Source organism: Chaetodon auriga, chromosome 5, assembly GCF_051107435.1.
Source record: "Chaetodon auriga isolate fChaAug3 chromosome 5, fChaAug3.hap1, whole genome shotgun sequence".
Lineage (NCBI taxonomy): Eukaryota > Metazoa > Chordata > Actinopteri > Chaetodontiformes > Chaetodontidae > Chaetodon > Chaetodon auriga.
Window position 1 is genome coordinate 13,926,185 of NC_135078.1, and position 26,237 is coordinate 13,952,421.

Below are 26,237 nucleotides of genomic sequence, written 5' to 3' on the forward strand. Positions count from 1 at the left end.
TTTCTTTCCTCCTCTGTGTTTTCACTTCTCAACTTTTAAATAGGCTGAGTGCAAAAGGGGACGTGGTAAACATGAGAAAGAAGGGCAGGGAGAGAAATGGCTAGAGAGTGAGGCAATTTAGGGACTGACTTAGAGACAGCATCAAACTGTTCAGGCATCTGATCAGGATGCCTCCTGGATGCCTCCCTGTGGAGCTATTCTAGGCACGTCCAACTGGGAGGAGACCCCGGGGCAGACCCACAACACACTGGGGAGATTATACATCCAGCATGAGACGGCCTCAGGATCCCCCAAGAGGAGCTGGAGGACACGGGTGGGAGAAAAGGACATCTTGGACGCTCTGCTTTTCCTTTAACCTTAAACTGAACTGGATAAGCGGTCGGCAACTATCAACGGTCTGATGTTTTACTGAGCGGAGAGGAGGAGGGAGCACTACCCAGCAGATTGTCTCTCTAAATGAGCACGCTGATGTTTTATTGATGAAGAGCCATACGCGTAAGCATCTTGAAATACATATCAGACTTGTGTTTCATGATGTGTGGCCTCATGTCTCATTTTCCTACAGCATGTAAACACTCTTTTCTCTCAGCGCGTTTCTTTCATTTTCCAGCTCTGTATCTATATCACAAAGCCAAGCGAATTAATGCTCTTTCACTGTTTTTCATCATCTCACATCATCACTCTCTTTTGCTCTGTTTCTCTGACAGGTTTACTTAAAACTTTGCATGTCTTCTTTGTCAGTTTATGTGTGTGTATGTGTGTGTGTGTGTGTGTTTGTGGGTCCAGGCATGAATACATGTATGGGCCAGAAGATACTCAGCAGTGCAACATACACTTACATTCATTTTTTGGAGACTTTTGGAGACCTTACTCTAACCTTTACCGAAGTGCTCACCGTAAAATTTAATGATTTATATTAAGGGAACTTGTGTTTTGTCCCCAAAAGGAAGGCAAGTCCCCAGTGTGACTGTGTAAACAGATAAATGTCCCTACAACATGACTAATACATGCGCGCACACACACAGTGTATATAAAGTACTAGATATGAGTACATCTGTAAAAGTTAGCAGTAGATGACAGACAATAGATCCCTAAATGGATTCCAAGTAGTCTTTTCTTTTAGGATTCGTTCACTTGTAAAATATATGCAGTGATGCTTCCGGAAATGTAAAGTGTCACTCGTGTTTGCCATAGACGTTCGCTACAGCACAGCTCTAAAAGCAGCTAAACCCTGGGGCTTTTACCCAGTTTTACCCAAAATGAATTAACCACCACAGTTTTAGCATTGAATACACGTGCAAATATGTAACTTTCATATTATATAACCACATGTGAAGAAGACGTGGTGGCTCTTTTTCATAACGTCCTGTTACAGCAGAGAGGAACCTGCAGGCTTGATGGACATTTCCGTTCTGTGGGCTCAGGTTGGGTTTGGACAGAAAAATATGAACTTCGAAAAGTTGCCAGTTTCTCAGGCTGTTCTTTGATAGTTTAGTCATGTTAAGATTTTGGGACTTTTTGGTGTTTTTTCACATCAAGACTGTGAGTGGCTAGTTTTGATCAATTAAGCAAATGGTTGCTGTGACTGCTGGCCAGTAAGAGCTAACAGTTTGCTCACTTGTTGCTTCATCAGGGTGGATTTATAACTGTGAACAGAGTACCAGCATGTCTGTGTGTACATTGAAAGAAAGTGTGTGTTTTCATGCTGAAATATTGGCTTTGGGCTTCAGGCCAGACTCGGGCCTGTTCGGTACAGGCCAGCTTCTGTTGGACTGAAGCAGAAATCACTTCATCTGGGACGAGCAGGGTCAAGACTTCAGGCCTGTGCAGAACTTTAATTCATAAATCTTAATCTTGTTTTCAGTTGCACTAAACTGTCTTGAAGGTAAAGGAGTTTAAAATCAAAACATACTGGACTTCCTTTACAAATAAAACTGCAACATTACCAAGACAGGTCAAGCTCAGGGCAGGACATACCCGTACACACACACACACACACACCCCACACACACACACCTGAAGGACAGCTAGCAGCAGTGCTGTCTGAGCCGTCCATGTGTGCCAGTGATGGGGCACTAATGCACCGGCAGGAAACAACATGGCTCCCCCAGGAAATGCAAAATGAATGCATGGCAACAACTGCCCAAATGTAAGGGTGAGAGAGAGGGGAAGAGGTGGGTGGACAGAGGGGAGCATGAGTGCGGCAGAGGGGGGCTGTGGCAGCTGCAGCACCCCCACCTGCTGACCAGAGTGAAACACAATGCCTCCACCTCAGCTTAAAGTTCAGGGAGCTGCTCGACCAAATGGGCCACAGCAAATTAATGATACAGAAAAAAAAAGCTTTGCCTCACTTTAAACAATCTTAGAACAACTAAGAAACAGGCTCTAGAGAAAAAAGGGACAGCCAGGTGAGAGCCAGGCTGCACGTTATCTGTGCAACCTCAGGTGTATATGTGCAGAATTTACACTTTTTTGTGTGAATTTGTAGTCAAACTGTCTCCATTACCTTTTGACCTTCAGAAAGTGATTGCCGTGAATTATGGCCAGTGCATGCAGTTGTGTTTGGAGGTGTAACACATGGCATCACCCTACTTAAGTTATCAATATGTGGGATGTTTGTGTGTTTATGCGATTGTAGCGGCGTATTTTAGCATGGTAATTAGCAGCTAATTAGTTATTGATTGAGGCCAGTATATTTTATGGAGGTGAGGGGACGAGTGTGACACGGGGCACAGCATAGCCCCTCGGCCGTAATTCACCCTCTGCCACACATACATGCACACACGCTTATTTCTCCCCCTCACCCATAATATTTCATTCTCTGTCTCACACATGAGATAACTCTCATTTAATGTCCGTTTAGACATTATTAGCGCCTGATCAAACCAATTTCTTATCCTGCTTAGGATAAGATCTATTCACTCCAGATTTGAATGGCTGAAGTGACAAACAGGATTTTTATGCTACATTTAGTGAGGCAGCACAAAGGTAGATCTCCTTTTGGCAACATTAGCATTACAGACCCAGACCCAACAAAGGACAAATAATATTAAGACGCTCTTAATTAAGCTTCATAGAAATCTGCTTATTCCACAGCAGCCTCTTTGCTGCAGACTTTTGTTATCAATACAATCTGATGTTGAGACCAGTTCAGCTTGTCCATGTAGATCTTATATATAAGGCACTGTATGAGAGCACCATCTATGATTATATCTTGTGAAAATGCCGTTCTGTTAAATATAGTCGTAACCCCGCTGCATATGCTCCTTCTCTTCCAGCTAAAGCCGACACCAAACCTGATCAAATATCTGTGTGAGTGCTGACTGACAGAATTCTGAATTTTCTGCCTATGCGGTCGATAAACCTGCGACATGAGGATGCTTTTAAGGAAGAAACAAAACTCCTTTGTATACACTTTTACATAATAATGCCTGCAGAGATTAGAAAACTACTTGGACCAACCTTTTTGTGTATTAAAATATTTTTTTCCCATCATATTTCCTATACTGCACAATAGCACACTGCTAATTGCTAATCCTTTTTTCCGATCACATAGATTACTAACAACTCAAAAAACGGCTCACGGTTGCAAGGTGGATGCAAGAGAAACGCATGACAGCAGACGTCTGCACTCTGACTGTATGCTGTAGTGACACTGAGGCAGTCCACTTTTTATAAGGCCTCGAGTGAAGCAGATTTTCACTTCCTGGAAATTTTTGTTACTGAGCAATCTGTTGAAAATTTTATGGGGAAGCACTGGGGAGCATTCGAGGCTTTGCTGATTTAACAACAAAATCTCTTTCTGTGGCGTAAGAACTGAATCACTGGAGGTCTAAAAATCATTTTAGACCCCCTGAAGGTCGCAGCTCCCTCAGATATATGTCTTTGGGTGTTGCTAATGGTCTGGCCTGATGTTGTGCACTTCAAATCCATGGCTATTTTCTAAGCCTGTTACTGCTAAATGGAAAAATGTGTGAGTTCAGCTGTGTGCATGTGTGTGTTTGTGTGTTTATGACCTCCGCCTTTAATCCACTTTACCTTTAATTTCCTTTCTAGGCTCTCAAACGACCCAAGGCACCTGGAGAGAATGCTCTCCCAGTTTCTCCCCTCTCCTACCTCGACCTCTTCTTCTCTGCTTAATCACTCGTAACTCATTTTCACCTCATCAGTCCATTCATTCAAGTCAACCTCACTCACACCCTCAACTTCATTTGTGGTTTTAATTATGTTGCTTTTAACCACAACTTGTTAAAAAATTTCAAATTATGGCATACTGAGGTCGTCTCCCCTGTCAGCATTCAGAAAGGAAAAAAAATGAAAAACGCTTTGACATCACTGTGGAAATGTATTTATGCCTGTAAAGAAATTTTATATTCAAGCTCCCCAGCTAAAAGAAGGTCAGAGGCCAGATTCAGATGAACATCACTTAAATAGTTGTTTGTAATTCTGTGTCTTGTTCCCAACCGGCATTCTAAAAGACAGGAAAACAACCTTAGATTTTCAATCAATACAGCCCACGTTTCAGGCTTTATTATTATTTCAAATGTGTTTTTGAAACTGCACAATCATGCAGTATCTGTGTCTTGCAGTAATCAGGGGTTGTTTGGTTGCGACAGACTGCTGAGAGGGTTCATTGGTTAATAAAGGCAAACTTGATTCACTTGATTAGCTGATTTATGAAAAGCAATTACATCACTTAGTTGACACTTTTATCCAAATCAACTCCTAATGCCATGATTGCATGTTGTTTTGTTTTGCTCACCCCATGGTTGATGCTTTGCACTACCCACAGAATTACACAGGACTACTGAGAAGATAAAGAATAAAATAAATAACCTCAGGTGACTGTAATTATCCATTACTCACATCCATTCAGAAGATTAAAAGATGGTGAATAGATGGCCTTCTTTAAAAAGAAATCATTTTTTCTGTTGGCAAAAGAGGATGCCGAGTTATTGGACGAGTGTGTTCTTACAAAATACATGTGTATACACTGAGAAAGGAGTTTAAACAGTCAAAAAATGATTCATTTTTTAATTCAGCCAGGCAGCAGCTCCAAACCTTTAACTCCATAGCAAAGCACTAAGGATCAATTTATTTGCCAAGAGCCATAAATTTACAGGAACTTGTCCTTGTGACTTTGATGCATGTACACAGACAGCTCCCACAGTGACCAAGAGTAAGTACAGAACGGGACACATAACAGATAGACTTTACACTGACTGCAAGAGCACAGAACATTATGCATACCATCCAACATGTGCTCTGCATATACAGATCTTACTGTCAATTCTGGGGGAACATGGATGAGAAAACACGCAAAGACATAATTGCCCTGAGTACGTTTAAATGAGTTTGGATTAGTTTTGCTCCTGAGGCTTTAAGTGGCTTTAAGACTGATCTTGATGTTATGAATAGCGTCACAGTGCAAGCAACACTTGGCGGTAACAGCATGTTGACCTGCGAGGGAGCAGAGGGGTTTGGTGTCACAAAAACCTGCTTATCAATTTCTTTATTCTCTGACGACATTCAAAGTTGCTTGTGTGCTGATTAAGACCAGAATGATTGCTTTAAATGCATATAGTTAAAAAAGCAGCAAAAGGGGGAAGTTAGGAGCCTTAGAGAGAGGATGGGGGGGTCCCCCAATAGTGTCCCCCAAAGTGTAATAAATAGAGGTACAAAAAACAAAAAAATGTAATCACAAACTTAGCGATTGATTGATTGATATAGCCGTTCTGCCCCCTGGTGGCCATCAGGGTTCAGGCTTCTCTCTCTCCCTCACTTCCATCTCAAGTCTTGCCCCTCTTTTATATTCAGTGCAGTGACAGCATGGGCTCACCACCTTAGAACACTGTCCTTCTCTGTTTCTAAATGTGATGTGCTCTAACACCTCCATGGACAAGAATAGCTTTACAACCTTCAGAAACCAACACCCAACTGATTGATGTCCACTTAAACTCAAACTATGATGAAGCACTTCCTTTAACCAAAGTGTAGCCCTTCATCCGTTCCCAAACTTTAACTGAGCTGCTGAAGACACAAAATAAGAAACTCTAACTCAAAGTGCGGAGGAAGGAGGAGGAGAAAGTTGCAGGTAAATGCCTGCAAGTCTGAGAAGTGCAACAGTCAGCGTGTGTTCATCTGTGTTCAATAAAACTGTTTTTAAGTGTGTTGTTTTTTGTTTGTTTTCTTGTTAATTACCATTGTGTGTATTTATTGTTTTAACTGGATTCTCGACTCTCATCTTTGGAATTGAGTTTTCAAGATTTAAAATAAAGGTTGATTGAATTAATTAGTTATGAAGCATCAGGACATTAATCACCATGTAATTCAATCTAAGTAGGAATGTAAACTAAAGCTAACCACTTCTTCAGGTCCTCATCAAATATCCTCTAAAGTCCTGACAAAGATATACAGTAAGTACACATAATGCCTTTCCAAGGACAGAGAGATGTATGTGTGTGTGTGTGTGTGTGTGTGTGTGTGTGTGTGTGTGTGTGTATGTGTGCATGCATGTGGGATCACGTAGGCGCGTGTCAAACTCTGTGACCGGTTCATTAAATAGCACACAGATCAATTCTTAATCTGCTTTATATCTGTCTGAACACATGCAGAAACACACACCCTAAATCTCCCTCAAACATGCGTTCAGATAGACACATGCACACACACACACACACACACACCCTCCTCCATCACGTCCGGGCCTTTTTGTCTTCCTCTTTGTCAAATTCAATTACTGACGACATCACTAAAGGAATCTCCACATGAACCAATTACTGCTCAAATCCCCTGGGTGTGTCTGTGAGATGATCTGTGTGTGTGTGTGTCTGTGTGTGTGTGTGTGTCTGTGTGTGTGTGTGTGTGTGTGTGAGCAATAATATGAAACAAGTATGATGGAAAGTGTGTATGTCCATCATGGACCAGGAGAACCAGGACAGAAGCATGTATTGGCTTCTGGCTTATGTAGTTACAGTACAGCATTGGGGTTTAAATGCATGAATGTGTGTGTGTGTGTGTGTGTGTGTGTGTGTCTGTACGGTCCATGTTGTGTGTTCAAGAATGTGTGAACTGACCATTCGCTAAGCCTCGAGCTTCTGCTCTCTCTGGTATATAGCTGGACTGTGTATGGTCAATATGCACCTGAGGACCTATGAGGACGGTCCATCCCTATGCATTCTGAAAGAGCAGTGGCCAATAACGAAACTACAAGGTTAGATGGACCAATAATGTAACTTCATCAAACAATGAGGTTAAAGCTGCATGTCCCAGCAAACTGTTAGCATCTTCAGCTGAGGATCGATGTAGAAAATAAGTAATAAAGACACAGAGTAAAGCTAGTTTGTGCAAGAAGTAGAAACCCCAAAATCAGGCAGGGCAAAGCCGTTAATGTTACTGGCTTAGCTAACAGGCTAACCCCGGCTTAGCCAACGGTCAATTGTTTCTAGTCAGGGATGTAGATGTTAAGCCGGTGGGATATCGTCCTGTGACGAGCATGTTTGATTTTTTAAAACGCCTTTCCATTCACCTGTCTTTTCCCTCTCCCCTCTTTCTTTTAGGCTACTTCGTCTCTCCCTCTCCTTTCCGATCCTCTGCTTTGCATGTAAATCCTTATGTCCTTTTTACTTCCCCTTCTTCCCAGTTTTCCTCCTCTCCTCCCCTCATCGATCCATTCGTCATCTTCTCACCACTCCTCCCATCGTCCCTCCTCTCACCCCCTTGCTTTGTCAGAGAAATGATGCGTGAGGTCAGGATAATGGTACTAATTTGTGTGTATGTGTGTGCTTGTCCCCTATCCGTCCCCTACGAGCTCTGACACCACTGACCTACGCATACTGCTGTGTCAACAAGAGTAGAGCACACACGCACACACGCACACACACACACACACATCACAAAATGACAGCATCTCGGAGGACTGTAACAAGATAGTTTACACTGACAGAGAATGGGGGGGGGGGGGGGCTGAAGAGGAGGGGAAAATGATTATCTATGTAGTACATCGTTGCTGCTTGTGTCGCTGTCAGGGATAAATGGGCTAAACCGAACAACAGGAGCTGCATGTGTGAAATCCAGAGCAGTACACTACAGCCAGTGACAGGTTTCGCCATTTCATCCATACATTTATTAGCAAGGAAGGGAAAAGCTGTGTGCAATTCCCCCTGCAAACATTTATCCACCACGAGTAATCAAACAAAAGGTTGGCTAATGGAATGTGATGTGAGACCAAATGAGAACTCTAATCTTCTTCAGACTATCGCTTGCAAGTTGTAGCAGCTAAACCAGAGAAACATTTTTGTTTCCCTCCAGAGTTTCTCCTTCGTTCTTAGGAGTTTAAGAATGAGCCAGTCTCTGAACAAACCTGCAATAAAAAAGTAGAATGTGACAGTTAAAACAGTTGTGCAGGAAAGCACAAGTCGTTCTTTGATTCATTCATTCATTTTCTCTGCTGGTTTAATGCTTTTTATTATTGCAACGGCCTGGAACCTATAAAAGACTTGCAAAAGCTACTACAGAGGTGAGTATCTTATGAATTATTGGTATGGCCACTCCTACAGTGTTATGTTACTCTGTTGAGACATTCTCATTTTGAAGGGCTGCCCTGTTCAGTGGCTGCAATTCAAGATTGAGAGAACATTTTAAATGCTTGAGAAGGATATTTTTAAAGTTTCACCGAATGTAACTGAAAAATGCAGCTTTCAATATTCCAGACTTTCAAACATAAGTCGTGTATCCTGCCTTCAGCTGACAAAATGAGACTCTCATCATCATCATCCTGTAAGTTTCTTGCTCAGGACAGACAGTGTATTTTCAAGCTCAGATGACTTTATTATATATATTAATATTGAAACTAGACAGAGTGCTACCGATAAGAGCATCAGGTCACATGACACTTCTATGTATCTGACCAGAGGGGCATGGATGAACAAAGTGGAGACTTGTCGGTCAAAATCTAGTCTGCCAGAGTCACCGCACATCAACAATCTCACTCAAACTGCAAAGCCACTAAAAAGATTGCATGAAAAAAGTTGCGTTAACCACAAACGGGGCAAATGAAAATGCCTCTGTATGATGTAAATAACAGCAGCCGGCAGGTATTGACTAAGTTTTTTTTTATCATTCACCGTGCATCTAAATGGACAGTTTAGTAATCAGGTGTACTATAAGTTAGGTAGTTAGTAGTTCAGGTCCGACAGTCCTGGCAAAAGAGACAGATTGTGTTTGAAGCCTGTGAGGAAGTGCTGCCTTTGAGCCTGAGCTCAGGGCATGATGGTCCTCAGTGTGTGCTGCACAGGCTCGCTGGAGTGTACTTTACAGCTGTCAGTGAGTCACTGACAGCTACAGCTACCTGGAGCTGCAACCCATGGGTGCCATTGTCAAACAGCTGTCTGTCTTAAAGCTCTTTCTCTCCCTCATTTTGTGTGTGTGTGTGTGTGTGTGTGTGTGTGTGTGTGTGTGTGAGGGGGAATATCTGTCAGATCAGATGTCAACAAACAACAACAGTTTGCAAACACTCAATCATCACATACACACTCTCTGCCACACATACAAACACAATCAGGACAAAGGAGGGTTTTAAAGCTGCTAAACAGCTTATCCTCACACAGTGGTGAGTTTATAGTGTGTCCTCTGTGCTGTGTTATACCAGTGCCTACCATAGTATTTGGTATTGTGCTGTCCTAAAATGTATCCAAATTGGCTGATTTCGCTTTCCCCATTTGACGCTTTCTGTACATCATAATAAAAACATCAGCGGCAGAGATTTGGCGACTAAATTTGTCTTCATTTGATGGATGCTGTTGTTTAAAGCTTGCTTCTTCCCTTATTAAGAAAGGCCTCTCTGGTATTTCATTAACTCTGTCTCTCACTGCCTTGCTTAAAGCGTATATATCAATCAGGGGATGTTTTCATCGGCCTGTCGTGTACGACAGCAGCTCCCTGTGAATTGTTGTGCTGTGTTTGTGTCCACCGCCGCATCTGAGTTAGGTGAGGTGCATTCAGACCGAAAGTGAAGTGGGTCTTACAGGGTGGGATTCGAGGCAAAGATGCACGAGTTGAACATGTTTCAGCTTGACTGGAAGTTTAGCACTGACCTCACTTCACAAATGTACAGGGAGAGCGCCAGAAGTAAAGTGATAGACATGACTGGAGATCCTGGTGACTCTTAAAATCATGTCTGACTTTGCAGCTGTAACACAAACATACATAAGCATACTACAAGACACGCAAACATTTCATTCACAAAGTCAGTTTCTCTAGATGCAGCTTTTAACTGCTTATGTTGTGGAATAGTTTATGTTGATTATCTTCCTGTTGTGTGGACAGGGTTTTTTCCCCACTTAAACACTTTCATGTCTTGTGTCCCTGTTTCACTCACATGGATGCTCACAAGGCCATGGAAACACCCCCCCGCAAACACATGCACACACACAAACAAGCAACCCTTTCATATACTTTCCTTCCCCTTCCAAACACACACACACACACACACACACACACACACACACACACACACACACAGAGTGCTAACATTACATCTATCTGAATGAGTTCCTTCCATTTTCACTGTGTTGTTATTGATCGTACTTAAACAGCACCACTCCTGTCGGCTTGTACCAGGAAATTGGCTTCATATTGAAACTGTCACAGCAAGGGTGCGTTTCATTTTAGGCCCTGAGGGGCACAGCGAACGTAGCACAAGAGGAATCAATCTTCATTCTCTGGCATTGCCTTGTTTCTGTAAGGTTATTTCTTTTTTTTTTCTTTTTTTTTTTTTTTTTTTTTTAAGGTTTTTTTTGTTCTATTAATAATTACAGTAATTCAGTTTGTTAGTTTTGGCAGCAGAGTGGCTTAGCACTTGAGACTGTCCTTCCACCAGGTCCAGACTCAAGTGTCACTGATCAAACGTCCTGCGTAAGTCCTTCAGAAAGACACTGGATTCCTGCCAGTTCCATGGTGGCTGCTCTAGCTGACCCTGACCTCTGACCTCCTTGTGGAGGAGGAGGAGATTAAGCAAAAAAGCAAGGAATGATTCCGAAGTCAAAAAATAAAAAATAGTTTACTGATAGATAGATAGATAGATAGATAGACAGATAGATAGATAGATAGATAGATAGATATTTCATTCATCCCCAAGGGAAATTCACAAGTTCCAGCATATTCCACAAATTTTAAGTAAAAGGCATGCAATAAATAATCTAAAAGCACAACAAACAAGGAGTTAAAAGTTAAAGGTAAAAAAACGTAAAAATGTCCAAATGTCCAGTGCAAACAGAATTAAAGGTAAAAATGTCCAAACAGAAGTAAAAGTAAAAATGCCCAATGCAGCACAAAGCAAGTTTAAATGTCAAGTGTTTAAATGAGTTTAAGTGAGATGTGCAGAGTTTAGGTGTCCAGTGCAAACAGAATGCAAGTTAAGCTGCATGTTGAACAGAGTGTTGTACAGATTCCATTGAATCTGTGTGCAGTATCCAGTGTTCCAGTATTTCTCTGGGATCTCAAAGTCTCCAAAAATTGAGCATATTTACTGGATAAACTCAACAAAGTTATAACCAACCAGTTTGAAACACACAAGACCACAGAAGTGTATGTGGTTAACTGAAACACTGAAGCAAATGTAAACAACCTTCATTTGCTCTTTCAGCTCTAAGAAAAGAAACAAATATTGCTTTTTTATGGCCAAATGAGTGCAAAGTTCCCCAGTTATCAGCAATTCTGAGCCATTTTCACATTCATTAAAAGTGAGAATGTGAGATAAAATAAAGCCTGCATGCTGTGATAAGTGTCTCATTATGCTCTGTTGCACAAAGTGAATTAGAGAACTCCAATCCTCCAAGACCTTAGATTACAATGATGATTCAAGGTGGATTCCTTGCTGTGTAAAATAGTTTACCTCGTCACATCATTGTCGTTTCCTCTCTGTTCTTTAAACATTGCTTCTACTTCTCCATCTCTTCTCTTAATCCATTTGTCACATACCAGGCAGGACTATGACTGAAGACATTTTGTGAATTGCCTGAGCCCATTTTTTACTTTGGCACATGTTCAATCACCAAGCAAAATATCAACGTTCACCAATTAAAACTTTCCCGTCTTTGCTCAAAATGCACTGCAGGCAGCAGTACCTGCCAATAACAGTCATCTCCGATTGAACTGTGTATCTATGTGAGTTAAAAAACTGCTTTTAAAAATAAAAGCATGCTTGCAAAGTTATGAATAATATTCCTTCAGATCTTTGATTGTCTTGTGTGTTGGGTTTTAGATCATACAACTGCGCAGAAATGTGCTATTAAAACTCCCACTCACTACTCCCTCTGTGTGTACTTTGAACACGTACCTTGACAACGTCCACGTCTGTCGAGCTGCAGGTGACCGAGTCGTCCACCTCCCTCACCTGCCCGTCGGTCTCTACAGTAACCAGTTTGATGGGCACTGCGACGCGCCGCCCTGTAAGAATGGCCGTGTTCACTACCTCTGTGTCCTACAGAGAGAGAACGATACAGAAAGTTTATGTAAAGACATACATTCTTGAACTCTCACTTTGTTACTGTCTGCACGACATTACAGGAGACTTTTATTAGACTTTGTTTGAACGGGTGTAACTACTAAAATTTTCTACATGGTAGTGATATTTGGGGCGGTCTGTGGGCAAGATGCTGGACCCCAATTTGGACAGACCAGTGCCTTGCATAGCAGCTCTGTTGCCATTCGTATGTCAGTGTGAGTTAAGTGGTTGAACAAGAGGCAAACTGTATGGTGCTTAGTCCATTATCATTATATATTATATATATATATAATAAGCACTATACTACATTTGACCAATGGGTTGTAATTATTTAACATTTTTAATGCCTGAAAGAAGCGGTGGTTGAGTATATGCAGAAATGAAAGCAGCATAAAGTAGTAAAGTTTAATACTAATAAGTGAAATGGTTTGAACACTCCTGCATTATATAAATGAAAACGTTAAAGGACATACAGATTCAGCACTTTGTCCGTATTTATGTATGACTTGAGGGACATGTACACATCACATACACATTATGCTTCACTTGTGATTTTGAGAGAGGCTACTGGCAACAGAGACAACTGGTTGAAGAGCTGTGATTCTGAAAATGGATGTGGAGAGATAGTATAAACAACATGTTGCTTGACCAATCACGCTTGATGTCAAAGCTTTGTGACTCCACGAAAAAGGTTCTATTTTAACCCAAACTACTGTTTTGTTTCCTAAACCTAACCAAGTGGTTTCATTGCCTCAGCTGAACCAAACTGCAAGACAAAACTGAAAAGTAACAAGTAGATCTACCACAACTCATCCATCATGACCTCCTCCTTATGCAGCCTTAAACAGTTTTTGGTCAGTTCCAATGATGGTCCTGGAGCATCATGAAGCATGTTGTTGTTGTAGGAACACCAAACAGGTGATATCAGATAAATCATGTAAATACATTGGACATCTCTTGGGCGCGCTCATGCTTGGTAGATTTGCCGCCTTTCCCTCCATGTGATACATCAACATCCGTGTGGCGTACTTTACAAGAAGCATGACTTTGACCAATGTTGCTCTTCATTAAATCCGAGTAAGCCTTGCATTTGGTGAAACACTTGCACAAGCATTTAGTCTTGGCAGGTGCTACTCGATCCATCTCACATCAATAGATGTTACAGCTAATGTTCTGCAAACTGCCACATGCTGTAACTGGAGGCAAATCAGCAAACATATCAAATAGGCGATTATGCCTCAAGTCAATGTTACAGTCAACCGTTTTTTTTTTTGTATAAAAGCTAGAAATCTGTGAGATTGACTGGAAAATATTTAAACAGAAAGACAGCAGGAGAGAGGGGTAAAATATGGAAGAATTCCGGGAAAAAATGGGAGCGTTGAGAGGTCTGGAGACCAAGGGAGAGTTTTAGAGCAAGACAGAGAGAAAAAAAGGTGATTATAAACCTCACGATTAATGTAATCAGCATGATTACATTTGATTAGATCCTCCAACAAAAATAGCTCAAACAAACCACACACACACCTCCGAGCGCTGTGTGCCAGCGTCAATCTTGATTATTTGGCATTGAGTTTCCAAGGGGGCATTTTTACCGCCAACTCACACACAAGCCTGATTACAGGGTAGTTTGCTGGGCTCACTGTTTCTGGATGGGATGTGTGTTGGTTTGTGTGTGTGTCTGCTTTTTGACACTTGAGGAATTCAGCTGAGGATACAGGATGCCAGCAGAGAAGGAGAAGAATACATGTGCTGCATTGTGCAGACTGTATCTCTGTGTGTCTCCAGACAATGTTTGACATGAAATGGTTCAATCCAAAATGCTCTGCACTTCAGATGGACAGAGGTGCCCAACCTTGGAGTCAGGCCCCTGCAAAGGGTCAAAAGATAAACCTGAAGGGTCATATGATGATTAATGTGATACAAAAGAAGAAAGTTCTGCTGCATTCATTTGCATCCACTGTTTGGACTGTGCTTCACACAGTTATATAAATGGAACCTCTGAGATGTTTAGAGGAAAGAGTTCTTTGTTGGAACTTAAGAACATCAGGAACCAGACAAGGGGCCCAAACAGTGCTTTTTCAAAAGACTAAAGGGTTTGTAGTCACTGCTTTGATCTTGAACAATGCACTGTACTTTGTGAGATTACCACATGGTATTTTTCTAATACAAAGTCTTAATCTAAACAATAATGAGTGCACTTATCTGTTACATAGTGTGGTGACAATTAGAATATTTCCCTCTGAAATGCGGAGTGAAGTAGAGGTAAGTAGCACACAATGAAATACTCAAGTAAAGTGCAATTTCCTCCAAACTGTGCTGAAGTACGGCACTTGAGGAAATGAACTTTCCACAATTCTCAACACACCTACGGCGACGGAGCTGCTATGCAAAGTGCTGTCAGTCTAATCTGGAGCAACTTGGGGTTCATGTGCCTTGAACATGAAAATGAATATTATACATTAGACATTTACGGACACAGGTACACATGTTGCATATGACAAAAAAAACAAAAACAATGCAATTTAAGGATAAATAGTGTATCAGGACAGGGCTACACACTGACAGACATGTGCCCAGTCACAAGTAACGTAAGATGTTGATGTACACACATGTAACACACACATTCAATAGTTTAAGGGCATGTGACTGGTGACAAGTTGCCTAATGCCCTATCCTTCTCTGCCACACGCTGCTATGTGACCTTTACTTAATGAGATCACCTTCGCTCACACACACACACACACACACACACACACACACACACACACACACACACAGACTCTTTCTTATTCTGTAATTCTCTCAGTTTTTGGTCTCTCCTTCTCACACTCTGCTTGGTTTTGCCTGAAATCAGAAATAGATACTTTAGATATATAACATGACAGAAAACAGTTCTGCGGGTTGAAGGCGAGAAACAGGTGAGGAGGAGGAGGAAGAGGAGGAGGAGGAGAAGTGGGGACAAACAGGATTAAAAGCATGGAAAAGATGAAAGAGGGAGCGCAGGAAAGGAAGATGAAGGGCACAAAGAAAGTCGACGTGCACAGAAAAAAAATAACAAATTAACGAGGAGAATCTTCTTCCGCCTTGAGGGATGGAGAGCAGACGGGGGGATAAAAATCAAAGAGGAGGGAGAGAAAGAGGACAAGAGATAATGATGTTTCTATTTGTCTCCGTGTTTGTGTTAGTATGTAGCATATATGTGTATGTTAAAATGTGTGTATCCTGAGGCAGGAGTCTCTTGGAAGCCATAGTACAGATAGCATCATGTTTACATCTCAGCTAACACATTTTTCTTTAAAAAAAAAAAAAAGTTATTGGATATCCTTGGTTTTTTGTTTGTTTATTTTTGCCTTGAACTTAAAATTCGAATTTTAACTGTCAAAAAGTGGCAATTAAATTGTTTTAATTGAGTTTGTTGGAAGGTATTCAGTCTGGTGGCTGAAGTGGCCCCAAGACCTGAATACGATGACAGTATAACCACATGCACAAAACACAAGCTAATAAGAAATCCATCCTCCACACAAAGGAACACAATAAAAGTGAGTTTTAAGACAATCTGAGTTTCCAGGGGACACTTACAATGATAATACTAACTGCTAATAATAGATATAAAGGCAATGTCTCTTCTAATACCAAAATTATCCAATCACAATGTTGAATGGTATCCTCATTTAGAATTTAATGCCACAACGTGTTTCAAACAATGAATTAGGTTAACTGGCAACAGGTTAGTCACATGGTTGGGTATTAAACAGCAAAGAATTTGGGGATGTCATTGTCTACAGTACATAATGTCATTACAAGATTCCATGGAAAACGTTTGCCGCATTATCAAATATAAAATACGACAAAGGAAACCCTGAACTGTTGAGCAGCTCAAATCGTACATTAAGCAGCAAAGGGAAAACATTCCACCTTCAAAATGACAGCAGTTGAGTGTCGTTAAAAGAAGAGCTGATGCAACAGAGCGCTAAACATGACCCTGTCCAACCGTTTCAAACGTGCTGCTGGCATCAAATTCTAAATGAGGATATCACTTTCAAAAAACAAAGAAGTTTCTGTCTCATCTTTTCATGTGTAGATGTGTGTAATAGACTGAAATAGCAATAGGATGACAATAGGCCCGACTGTCATCCTATAATTTGGCTGTGCCGCTTTAGTGTGACTGAGTCTCAAGAGCAGATTCAGGTGGATGAACTGACACAGGTTCAAAATACATTGGTAATCCATGTTCAGGGGTCCAGGAGTCTGACCTGGGTCCATGTCCACCCCCCTTAAGTCAGACACTAGCTGGCTTTGTAGAACAAGCATCTCTAACAGGGATGGAGAGGTCATTGAATTATACTCATGTTTAATCATGATTTAAATGACTGCCTGAAAAGAGAGAGAGAGAGAGAGAGAGAGAGAGAGAGAGAGAGAGAGAGAGAGACCAAGGTTTTGAAGATCACAGAGAAGAGATAAGTTAAATCAAAGCACGGTGTGAAATGCCTGGAATTCAGAAAACCTGCCTGGTTAGCCAGTGCTTATTCAACAAGCAGACTATCATTGCAAGTGCCTTATTAAACTTCATGTTGCTTTACTAGCAAATACAAAGATGAATTACAGTGAGCAGAAAAACAGAGAGAAACATAGAAGAGGCAGAGAGAAGGGAGGCGAGTGAAAAAAAAGAGACAAAGCAGAAAAAAATTAGAAAAATAGAGAAAATGGAAAAAAAAAAAACAGATAAAAACACAGCAGGAAGAGGAATATTAGAGCGAGAGCAAAGGAGACAGACAGAGAGACAGAGAGAGAAAAGGAAAGAATTTCATGCCTGTCCAAGGGAATTATTAAGTGGCTCGTCAACAACTGGCTCCCTACTGCCTTCAAAAGCTGCTCCATACTGCAATGAGATAAGCTCAGAGGAGGTGTATGTGTGTGAATGTGGGGGTTGAGGCTGTGCACGCATGTATTCCTATGTATGAATGAATGTGTTTTTGTGTGAGTGTCAATAGGTTCCTGCATACACCTGTGCATGTGTGTGTGCATGAGTGAGTCAGGGAGATGTGGGAAGAAAGAAGGCGCGTATGAAAGAATAAATGTGTGTGTGAGTGTGTGTGTGTGTGTGTGTGTGTGTGTGTGTGGGCGCACATGTTCATGTGGTATGCACTGACAAACACGTTTGTGTGTGCATGTTGCAAGAGAGAAATGAAGTCCTGGAAACAGCTTCTCTCTTCACTGAAGCTTATCCATGCATGCATGTGTGTGTGTGTGTGTGTGTGTGTGTGTGTGTGTGTGTGTGTGTGTGTGTATGCCCTGCAAGGTGTGTGCGATTCAAAGTGAAGCAATTAGAGCGAGACCACCCATCACACACACACACATGCACGCACACACACACGCACACACACGCGCACAGCGTCATGCACACATGCACGCACAGTGTTAGAAAAGAGTTGACACAGTGAAAAAACTGGGGCTTTTCGCTCTTCTGTACAAATTCAATTCCAACTGTGACTTACAATAAGAGTATGTAAGCAGTTCTCTTTCTGTCTCTCCCTCCTTCTCTGTCTGTCTATCACTCTTTTTCCCTCTCTTGCTCTGTCTCTTACTCTCTCTTTCTTGCACACACACACACACACACACACACACACACACACACACACACACACAGAGAGAGAGGAATCTCTTCCAGCCAAAATGGAAGTACTGCCATCTCATCTATGTCTGTGTTTCCGGTAAATGCACTGACACTTAGTACATGCACGCACACACACACACACACACATACGCGCACACACCTGCTGTATCTTATTTTTTTTGTTCATTCCTTAAATTGTTAAGTTTCTCATTTGGGGGAAATTGCTCGGAACATATACGACTCCTTTGTCTCCTTTGGCTCTTACGGTGACCTTTTCATCACCGTATGATAACGCAAACACTGTGGCCTTGGGCATGAAAATCTCCTGCTTCCTCTGCTACTCAATACAATGAATTCAAAGAACTGAGAAAAAACGATAGTCAAGTATTGTCTTTTTTTAAGTTTTAAGGTTGTTCAAGAACTGAAGCGAGTCAAAGGAAGACATCTGTTTGGTCCATTTTGTCTGTAACTTTAGTCTTAAAGATGTCTCGTATGTCGTATGTCTCATGCACACAATTATAAGAAGTTAATGTTTCTACCCACAGCATCCAACCAGTTTTTGTCCTTTTGGCTGCATTTCACGCCGGTCACTGGCATGCTGACACACACACACACTCAAACAGGGGTGTGTACTGACATACTTTGCTAAAACCAAACCACCAAAAGGCCTAAAAATACATTAAAGCTGCTTAATTTATCAACATATCAACCAATTAGCTAAGTGGGCAACTTGCTAATGGAGTAAGTGGCTTTTTTTTTTTTTATCAGGAAGCTAACAAATACCCCCGAGTATGAGACAGGCTGTTTGAGCCAGACTTTGCCCTTGTGCCATTATGTAATCACCGCTTGCATTTCTCCGTGTACACACGCATACACATGCAGTGGGGGGAGCATTGCATTAGTCCAACAAGAGCACTGACGTCCAACAGATAACTGCCTTTTGCACTGACTGTCCATTTCCTGTGTTAAATGTGTAAAATCTTTGCAGCAGTATGAAAAGAGAGAGAGGGAAACCAAAAAAGATGTATATGGTATAGAAGAAGACTGCGAGACAGACAATGTGAGAGAAAAGAGAAGAGTCCACGGATAAGGGAGAGGAGAGAAAGGCAATTTTATGATCACTTAGAACCTTCCCTTGCATCTTGATACACGTAGAGCTATAGTATATGTGAATGGGCTACAGGTTAAGTAACAGTTTAAGAGAGAGCAGTATAATTGAATGGTTTATTGAGTGTTTGACCAGGGGCAAAGCAGTGAGATACTAAATAGTGTATTCATTTGAGTGTATGTACTGTATTCATACAGAGAGCAGGGCTGAATGATACTCAGAATCAGTGCTGCTCCCTGTGAAAGGCAGACTGTGCATCAAGAAAAAGAGGGTGAGAAGAGTGTGAAGTAGAAGAATGTGACCAGAATACTGTGTTTTCTTCTCATTGCATTGGTTTTGTTTGGATGCTTTCTTTTGGATCTTTATCTCACTATTCTGCTCTGGTGATTTTTTTTTACCTTTCCCATGCTTCTCGTCCCTATTCTTCCTCACCTGTTTATTACCTTCGACCTGAAATTCTTGTTCTTGAGAGGCACATGAAGATAACCTAACACGCTTCCATGTCTGTAATGAGAGGCCACAGCAGAAGGCCAGAAAAAAAAAAAGAAGTGACAGGCCATGTGTGCATGTATGTTGTTTATTGCATAATGTATGACATTAATAAAGCAATAAAGTCAGTGAAGGTGTGCATGTGTGCAAATCAGATGTTCAGCGTGTTACTGCTCCAGTTCAATTTTTACGGCCGAGTTAACTCATTAATTGAGGCTGTTATCTTGCTGCATTGACATAAACTTGGTTAATGTACTTCATAAAGGCTTTTTGTCAATGTGGCAACATATGCAAATTGAATTTATATCCAAAAATATAAAAATATGTATCATTGTGTGTGTGTGTGTGTGTGTGTGTGTGTGTGTGTGTGTATAGACACACACACATACATACACAACAGGAATAAAAGAAATACATATCTGATCATTGCTGGTGTTAAAGAAGCAAAAGCTGCTACATATGAATAAGTCAGGTAAAGTCTACATTTAGACTACACGCATGCATACGATGACTATCCCACTAAAAGCATACTTACCATATGAAAGCACAGAAGAAATACTTGACTACTGGAACATTTTTAGCATAGAAACATACATTCCTGACTGTGAAGTACAACCATTAAAATGCTATTGCAGATAACTCTCTGGCCCTTGATTTTATTTAATATTTTTTATTTTCTCTTCATACCCATTTTTTTTTTTTTTTTTTTAATCAGTCTGACTCTGTTGTCACATCTGTCCAACCTATGCATGTGTCTTCTGTGTGTGTATGCTTGCCCACATGCTTGTGGGTGTGTGTCAGGGCTCAGCTGTGAAAGGGAAATTGGTTGAAGGCACTTAGCTGCAATTTACTACAGACCCATTAAACGCATCAAGTGTATCGCACTTTATGTGTGTGTGTGTGTGTGTGTGTGTGTGTGTGTGTGTGTGTGTGTGCGTGTGCGCACGCATGCTTGCATGTGCCTGCATGTGCTGTGTAGATCTGGACAATATTTTAGGTTTATCTGCCTTAATGTACTGCGCATGCTGACTGTAAGAAGTCCAAGTACTCACATCTATATACCCATACCAAGTACACTTGGACGATGATAGTTCCCCTGCAAATTAATTTTGAATGAAACATTTCATGAAAACTTGAGCAGAACAAAAAGCTGGTGAGATAAAGTCAATGAATACTCCTCTTGTCCCACAGAAGAACGTTAAATTCACAAAGTGGTTCATTTGTTGTTGCCATTACAGTTCTCCAGTTAGTCTGTTTTGTTGCCTCGACTGAAGATATTTTGATTTAATTGCCATAATTTAATTATGATTGATATTGCTAGGGGAAAAATGGAAATAAATGGAAATAAGATTGAGCTGCAAATGAAATGTACCCAAAGGAGTTTCCATTTTTTACAAAAGTAACACTAAAAGTAATAACTTTGATTTGGTGAAATTCTGCAGGCAACTAAAGCTACTTGGATAAAGTTTGGGAAAGATTAACTCTTTGGTCATGAGGCTGGGAAGAATACAGTACGCAGTCTCTGGTCTCCAACATGTTCCTGCATCTGAACGAATGACCGGTGCTGTCATATCTGGTGGGACAGCCCATAAACAGTCTGACACATGAAGGCTGTTTTCACATTCATTGACCAAAAGTGTCAGTTTTTCAGTGCTGACTGAAAATCTGATTTTAAGAGACGGACCAACGAGCACCATTTGTGACATCACATATAGTATGAGCCAATCCTGGTCAAATATTCAACACAAGTGTGATGTGGAAACCTAAAGCCTCCAGTGCACAAACACTGAGACTGGACTTCACAGCGAAGTAGGAAACATCATCATTCTGGAATTTTTGATCAGAGAGAAGGAGTACATGACATTTTAGTAAATTTAGTGTGTATTTTTGTTTCTGCAAAAGCATGTCAGACACATAAGTCATCCCCTCTCTCTTTCCCTTTTTTTTGTCTTTCTGCAGCTGTCACTATCTAATAAAGCAGAAAAAAAAACAAACAAACAGAAAAACTGAACCATTTCTGAAGAGCAGGCGGCACATCATGACCCTGTTTCCCTACACAGCTAGAGAGCAGTAACAGCTTCAGAGTTTAACAGTTAAACTGAGAAAACATTGCTGTGTCATCTTCATCTTCATCATCATCTCTCCTTACTGAAGTATTCTTGGTACAAAAAGACAGCAGGAAATTAAGCTTGCCCACTAGCCAGAGGCGAGTGATTTAGAGAATGGGAAGAGTTCAGACGAGTTAAAGTTTAGAAGAGACAAATGTCGCTATTTGGCCACTGCTGAATTGAAGAGAGTTGCTTTTCACATCCAAACCAAACCTTAAATACAAAGGTCCAACCATCCAGCCATCATTTAATTACGTATACTTAATCGATACCTTTATACTTTAAGTTGTTGTGGGAAAAAAAACAACTTTAAGCTGTTACTGAGTTTGCTGATTCTTGTCAAGTGGCACACAGTAATACTCGTTATGAAGCCTTTTATTCTACACCTGTTGGTTGGGTTCCTGTCCTAATATGCCTCCCTCTCTCTTCTTGGAAGGAGTCTTGAAGAGACGTCCTGGAAATAGCTTGTTTTTGCATTCGGTCTTGTTGAAGTAAATGAACTTCGACTTCAACAGATATTGTGATTCAGCAGAGCGGCTACCCGCTGCCACAAAAGTCAATACTGTTTACTGAAATAATTAGAGACTGGCTTTCTAATGTGCAAACTGTTGTATCATCAATATCACATCCATTGCTTATGTCTGTGAACACAGACCCGGTCTGCAGACAGCGTGTGTGTAACAGTGTGTGATTGTATTTGAATGTCTAGATTAAGAGAGAACAAACAAAGCATGTGCATGTTGTCAAAGTGTACTGTGTGTCTGATGCAGCACATCTTATACACCCACCTTCCTTAGATACCAGCTGGTCAACTGCAACATCAAACACAAAATGTTGCCATGGTAACTGTGATTAACAACACATTTGTTGTTTTTAGTATTTAGCAATAAAAAAATGAAAACGCCTCTCTGGTTCTTGTTTGATGACATCATACAGCAGGCCTACATGATTATTCATTTGAAATCATTAAAAGGCTTTAAATGGGCAGGAAGTCTAGCGGGGGCCAAATTTGGCATGGCTCCATTTTCTCCTAAACTACAAACAGGACACTGTCATTGTCACAGGATGTCTTTTGTGTTTTTTTTTTTTTTATTGGTTGCCATCCTCAAGAGGGTGGGATGGGTCTGACTGGGGCCGGCACTGCACAGAACGAATGGAGCGCAGTGGAAAGCCAGTGGAGTTCACTGGGGTTCATGTACGGCCTGCATCCTTTTCTTGCTGATTGGCAACCAAAGGCATTCAGGTTATGTTGTGTCCTGTTAGTAGCCACTGCAGCCATAAGGCTCAGTGTTAATTAAATCCCATTGGCCTCAAAACTTTATCAGCACAACTGCTGTGACAACGCTATAACTCAGTTACTGCTTTATCTTTGTTTGAAGACTGAACTGGAAGAGCGAGAGCGTTCAACACCTTTTGTTTTTCATTGTGGTAACTTCTAAACCGTCCGTCTGTTAATGGGCTGACCTGCCATCGTTGACTTGTTTAACTTATGTAATGCACTTAACATCATGTACGCATAGTCCCTAACATATTTATCTGAACCCATGTTTTCCTAAACCCAGCCAAGTAGTTTTGCTGAGTGTATCCATTACCTGTTCACCTTTTGTCTACCTGAAAACTGTTATTCTATTGATTACCTGTTGGGGATGCCCAGCTGTCTGCTGGTTCTGGAGCCTTTAGGATCTACCATCTGGGGCCTTTTAACCTGCCCGGCCAGCCTGTTGAATCTACATCCAGCTGACATCTTGTGTACTAAAACTCTGCTACTTGAACACAGCATGTTTAAAAAGAAACACAGTTGCCATGTGAGACAGAAAACCCCAACTACTGAATATTGGAAAAGGAAGTGAGAGAAAGGAGTGAAGAGAGGAAGAAGAGGACAGTATGAAGAGGAGATGGGAGATGGAATAAAGGGAAATGTGAAAAGAGGAATAGAGGGATCCTGAAGTCTAAACACTGAAGAGGAGGAGGAGAAAAGGGGGGGGGGGGAGACAGATGAGGGAGGTGACAGCTGGGCGAGCTGCCTAGACAAGATAGAGGTTTTGGACTCTGTGTGTGTGTGTGTGTGTGTGTGTGTGTGTGTGTGTGTGTGTGTGATATGTCAGGGATAAATGGCTATTATCACTATGACAATGTTAATTACAGCCAGACTATTAGGCCCGAGGAGTGCCGGCTCATTTATTTGGCTGCAATACAGTTTTGTGTGGGTGCGTGCATGTTTGAGCGTGTGCCTATGCTGTTTTTTAATACTTGTGAGTGTATATGGGTGTGTGTGTGACTGTGTGTGTGTGTGTATGTGTGTTTGTGTGATCGCATCAAATCTATTTGTTAGACAGAGTAATTACTTCAGGCTTTGGCCAAAGGCTGAAATGTTTCTTGTGATCTATAAGACTTCAGACTAATCATTACTAAGGGAGCGCCAGCCAAATTTCCACTCTTTCACTGGGAGTTATTTCAAGACTTTTACAACACGTTTCCTCCCTATAGAATCAAAAGATTATTAGTGCAATGCTGCATGATTTTTCCTTGGGAAAATTATTTATTGAGCCTGTATGCTTTTGTCACATGTTCACACCTCAGAGCTGCCAAGTATGCAGTGTAAGATAATATAAAGGCTAATAAATAGAGTATTATGTATGTGATAAAAAAAGGGCCAAAAAACTGTTGAACTTGTGAAATTAAATTCAGAAAAAAAAAATCACAGTTTGCACGTGTTATAGTGTGCAAAAATTCCATGAATGTGTCTTAATTTATAAATATGTTAAAAAAAAATCCATCACATTTGAAAAGGTTTGAAAATCATATATAAGGAAAAAACGTACTAGATGAAGCATTTTGACAATGTGCAAACGGACTTTGTGCACGAACCAACAGTGAGGTATTGGGTTATTGAAGTTACTTGCTTGGTTAAGCAATGAGTAAGCACAAATCACATTACAAGAGCAAACTGCATTATCTCACTAAGAAAATCTGCTTTCAATCAATCTGCCTTTTCAATTAAAGTAGCACATGAATCCAATGCTGCCCCGACCCGGGTCAGCGAACTCACCACTTCCAGGTCCTTCTCTGGAGAACGTGGCTTAAAATCCATCGAATCTGTCAGCACTAGCTTGGGTGTGTTTTGACATTGCAAATCTCATGTTGCTTAACTATTTTTCACAGTATTATCATTATCATTGTGCTGTGTGTAGACATATATTCCAAACCCACACAGCATTTCACTGCAATTGCCAACACTTAGAAACTTTGCTTGATATGTCAGAGTCTATTGGGCATAATTACATGAACTAGGCACAATATGTGTAGGAGTTTCGGACTGATGAGAGCTGAGAGCAGCAGTGGATGGGAGGGCGTTTTTTTGAAGGTACAGTTGATCCTTGTGTGACTAATTCAACCACACACTGCGTGATGAAACATGTCCAATTGATAACTTCAAGGCAATAAACACCCAGCTGGTGGGTGGACAACAGTGTGAGACTTTGATCGTATCAGATACCTCCCAAGTGTGAATGTGTGTAGTTTTAGGCAGGATGTTGTTCAAAAAGAGCATTTATTCTCACGTCACCTTCCTCACAGCGACTGTATAAACGATGATACGATGATTGTTCCTGCTGAAAACAACCTTTGGTCTCCATCTCTGTGCCTTAAAGCCACAGTGAAATAACTTAAGCTTCCATGACTGGATGCATTTCAGAGTGAAACAGAACATACGTGCAGAATATCACCACAAGGCTGATTTAAACCAAATATTTTAGATTTAATTGGACTGATAAGAAGTGGGCGTGACCGGGCGATTAGGGGGCTGTAGTGAGACATGAAGCCGTAGGAGGCTGTTAGCCTGCACCTACACCTCCGTCACCTTTGCTGTTAAATCAGTAGGTGGAGGATGTGGGCAAATGAATGAATAGGCACTATTATATTGCTGTGCTATCTACTGGAAGGTCAAGTGTGCTTCTTTTTCCTTTTCTTTTTTTCCTTTCAGTATAATGGACGAGTTAGCTTGTCATCAAATGACATTCAGCTGGATAAATGCATGTATTCACCCCTGAATTCAGGAGAAGTCAAAATAAATAAAATATAAAATATTTCATGGCAAGAGGAAAGAAAGTTAATGTCATAAAAATACGCAAAATAATGAATGCTAACACAATAAAGAAATAATTATTTAGTTAAGCAATTAGAACTTAAAAAAAGCATTTTTTATTTCCCTGTCTCATCTATATGATGCAAGCACCAGTGTCAACAATGGAAACACACTTTCATTGTGTTTGTGGATAAAAACCATTTAATGTTTTGTCTTTTTTTTAAGAAAAAATCTTTGTCTGTGATTATCTCTGTATTCCACAGCAGTTATCCAGAAACAGAAAGGCCAACCTGGGTATGAACATCAGTTCAGGGTTTATGACGTTACAT

General features: G+C 40.9%; 1 protein-coding gene across 1 annotated transcript in view; it reads right to left on the reverse strand.

Annotated features, from left to right (window-relative positions):
- Positions 1-26,237, reverse strand: part of LOC143320716 (transmembrane protein 132D) — a 243,897-nt gene that overhangs the window by 30,997 nt on the left and 186,663 nt on the right. Inside the window, exon 6 of the mRNA XM_076730577.1 lies at positions 12,338-12,481. Within this exon, the coding sequence (XP_076586692.1) occupies positions 12,338-12,481 (144 nt within the window). The remainder of the gene's footprint in view (positions 1-12,337; positions 12,482-26,237) is intronic.